We start from the raw sequence: 4,163 nt of genomic DNA on the forward strand, positions 1-4,163 counted from the left end.
TCCTAGACTTTTGATGCTTTACTGAGTTCACGTTCTTTCCAGGTTCCTGGTTCGTTCTATAGACTATAGTGCTATCTAATGTGAGGGCTAATGTGTGTATTCGAGCAAAAGGTATTTCAATGTTTTTCAGAATTCTTGATGTCGACGCGACACACATTTAATTCGATAAAGTAGTAGACAAAATCAAATAAATGCCTGTTTCTAATGCAAAACCTTAAACGTGATCATTTATCATGTCTTATTACGAGAAACAACATGTTTTAGTGGAATGCACATTTAGTAGATGAACACAAATTGGTGTACATCTAATTCATTGTACACTACTCTGTGCTCACTCTGCACTGGGCTGGACCTGGGATGCCCTAATACTTAAACTCCCTGTTCTTGTCCTCCAATCTTCCACATCTACTTGGTCGCCTTTGAAGTACACAGCATAAAGCTTCGGTAAGTACACGCAAACCAAACCCAAATAGGCATTTAAGAGTAATGCCGCGGCAACAGTTGTCACTAGTTGCAAAATATATCCTGCCGTTGAATACAATGGGATTGCCGCCAAAGTGATGATAAGCATCGAATAGACACTAATGCCTATGAATTTCGATTCGTTGTAGTTACTCGGGACTTTTCTTGCTAAGAATGCGTAGTAGCAGCAAACTACGATGAGAATCAAGTTGTACACTGATGAAACTAGGAAACCCGTACGAAGGCCACAATAAATACCTATGTAATTTTGCGGCGGCGTTTTGAAGAGTTCAGCTGGTTTCGTTTTATAGATGCTACCGAAAATAACAAGTATGCCAATCTGTGAACAGAAAAAAACGATTAAGTATAAAATAATATATTTTTGTCAAAACATTTTGTCAAATAAGTAGTTCATGTACTCCAATTCACAAATTTAGAGTTATGTTGGTAATTTTGCCTACTATCCCTTCCCGACTTTGACAGACACTTTATTTAACCAAATAAAACATTATATAATATATGATAGCATAATATTATTACTACCAGTTGTTTGATCGATATGTCAATTTAAGAAAGACCATTCCATATGAACATTTTGCGCAAGCCTATCAGTCCCTACGTAATCATGGTAATAGTCATGCTGTTGGAACGTACTCGTGCAACTTGCATGACTTTCCACGTGGTAGAAGCATGATGGCCATTTTAAAATGATAGACGAAAAACAAAAGAAACAATAAATATGAATAATGACCACCAGTAGAATTAAGTGAACAGTTTGCTTTAAGTCCCTTATCCATGTGTTAACACTTGAACGTAATGTAAGTTTTGATATGATGTACGAAAAACAGAACAGCAATATGTTAAAAACCTTCTACTTCTTATCCCCATAATGGTCTAAATATGTAATATATAATATTGTTGTATTGTAACATTTTGTACTCAGAAGCGAGCTATAATTATACATGTATTCATATTCAGTGCCATCTGTACCTACCTGAATAGAGATAAGAACAGTCGTCATGATTAACTGATCTCGAATCCCAACAAATCTTGGACGTCGGACGGATTTCTTCCCAGCTTTAAAGATGCGGTAAATTCTGATCACTTTCAGCAATGTTGGAACAATGATGATAGTGAAACTAAGGGAAAGAAACGATTCCGCTACCAAACAAACTGCTCTTGTTGGTGGTGCTACAAAGGTGAAGACATCAAGGAAAGCAAGAGTGAGACCAAACACATTTATTATACTTAGTTCACGACTAGTTGCCTTGACAAGTGGGTGATTCTTACATATCCACAGTCCAAAGGCAACCGAGAGTGATAGCGCAATTCCAACGCACGCTAGGAATATGATTGTGATCATTATAGGATCTTTCAAATTAACAGGAGATGGATTTATTCTGTTACATTGGGTGAAGTTTGCATTGGGCCAGTGCGTTTCACGACATTCTTCGCACACAGAACTATTTACGATCGCATTCTCAGGACAAGCCTGACATCCAAAACAGCATTTTTCTTCCAGTGGTACAAGAATATATCCTGGTAAACATTCCTCCCGACACAGTGATGGTTTTGGTGACTTGGAGCCACCAAAGAATTGCATCTTATCTAAATCAATATCTAATTGTGAATCTTGGTTGCGAGGATCCCAGTATCCAACCACCTCATGCTTGAAACCGTTTCGATCTTTTTGTATATTTTCAATCCTATACAGTCCACTCGAATCGCCAAACCGATCAAAAATGAAACGACCATCAGTAGTATTAAACGATACATTGTATAAGTAGTCTTTGAGCTCCATACCTGTAAACTTATCTTTTGAATAGCACTCGTTTCGTAGACAACTGTCTTTTAGCATAGCATCTAACGCGAACCCAAGAGCTTTTACACCATTGATAATCCGAATGCCATCTGTATATTCGCTAAACTGGCACTGTTTTGTTGTTGTGCAATTTGATTGCTTATAGTTTTCCCAATAAGCATCGAACCACGGACTTCCAGAATGATTATTCGCAGTTAATCCACGAAAGTATTCATTGAATCGCCCAAGTTCTCGGCTCATAACTCGAAGGAAGAGACTTCCCTGAGTAAGATTGCCTAGATTGTATTTATAAATCGCCGACCCTCCCCATCCGTCACTGCCAATCCATGTGATATTCAGTCGCAAATTCCTAGATTGAATTTCGTTAAGAAATGCATATGCAACTGTACTTAATGAAAATATAACAGCCACTTTGACTTTGGGTACCTTGCGTAGTTTGTTGATAACTTCGTCGATTTCATATTTTGGCGCGTATGGTTGAATAGAAGCCGATAAAGCAAGACATATTCCATTCGCTTCAGCCGCCTGTTTTATTTGTCGACCACCATGAATTCCGTAAGTGTCCGTCGAAAAGATGAGTGCTATATATCGCCAATTGAATTTCAGAAGTATGTCCATGATTGCGCCAACTTGGTAACGATCGGGCGGAATCGTTCTGAAGAAATAGGGGAAGCGAACGGTATCACTGAGCTCATCACTCGTGGCCGACCAAGAAATTAAGGGTACCTCAAAGAGATTTCCAACTTTAGCCATCCAAACAGCGGTAGAACTCCAGCCACCACCAATTATTCCTACTAAGTTAGAATCTACTTTAACATCGTTTTCACCGGAACAAGTGTCAACGAATAAGGCAAGAGCTGACCACAATGCGACATCTTCTGAGCGGCAATCATCGCGGATTTGGTATCCAATGGTGATATTGGGTAGAATTTGGTCATTTGAATTGATGTCTTCTATGGCCCATACCATTGCTTCCGCGCTCCTGACTCCCCATAAACTAATTCCGCTATCTTGATTACATAACGATGTAGAACTATAACGAAAAGGGATAATTCCACCGAGAGAGATGTCTCCGGGTTTAGAAAATACAGTGCAAGCTGCCGGTACCACCAGTGCTTGAACTGGTATTGGGAAGATTAAACAAATTAATGCTGATTCCAGCAATAATATGTATCTCATCATTTTGTCTTACAGAATGTCTTAAGAAACACGCGCAAGTAAAAAGGAAATCGACGACACTGCTTCCGATTCTCTCGAGCTCGTCGTTTCATCTATTTGTCATCGAGCAAGTGCGGTAACGACGGTTACTATTCAAAATAGTCAACATAATTACCAGCGCACCATTCTTGTGTAGAAAATGGTAATCATGAGTGAAGGCAAAGACAACTTGAAGTAATTAATTTTCGATTTACTCCCGGGGGGGTCACTCCCATTGTGGCCTGTACACCATCCGCGATAATGAAAACGCGTAAAAAGGGTCGTTTTTCGTGGGTAAGCACGATACGCGCGTATCGCGTTTAGGGTGTCAAAAACATGAAAAATTGGAAAAAAGGGTAGCAAAATTGCAATTTCTAAATACGCGGAAATGAAATTTAGGGTATGAAATTTGACGTTAAGAATGAAATCCCTGTTTAGGGTGTCGTTTTAGCCAAGGGTTAAATCCTTGTTTAGGGTGCTTTTCAAAAGTTGACTATCGCGGATGGTGTACAGGCCACAATGGGAGTGACCCCCCGGGGGATTTACTATGCTGAGTATTGTCAAATTAGATATTTGATTTATAATTGACTGACAAAGCAGTAAGGTTTTGTCTGTGTTTTTTTTCCTCTCGTGTATTGTTATAATAAAGTTACCTGTGAGTGTGAGTCAACAATATCTACTC

The 4,163-nt window shown here is 39.1% G+C and overlaps 1 protein-coding gene across 1 annotated transcript; it reads right to left on the reverse strand.

The window, feature by feature from the left end:
• Positions 1-331: 331 nt before the first annotated feature.
• LOC140149276 (metabotropic glutamate receptor-like) lies at positions 332-3,466 on the reverse strand. Its single transcript, XM_072171538.1, has 2 exons — positions 1,457-3,466; positions 332-802 (listed from the first exon to the last, which is right to left on the reverse strand). The coding sequence occupies exons 1-2, from the start codon at positions 3,464-3,466 to the stop codon at positions 332-334; spliced, it is 2,481 nt and encodes an 826-aa protein (XP_072027639.1).
• Positions 3,467-4,163: the final 697 nt, after the last annotated feature.

Source organism: Amphiura filiformis, chromosome 3 (genome assembly GCF_039555335.1).
Source record: "Amphiura filiformis chromosome 3, Afil_fr2py, whole genome shotgun sequence".
In the NCBI taxonomy this organism is placed as follows: domain Eukaryota; kingdom Metazoa; phylum Echinodermata; class Ophiuroidea; order Amphilepidida; family Amphiuridae; genus Amphiura; species Amphiura filiformis.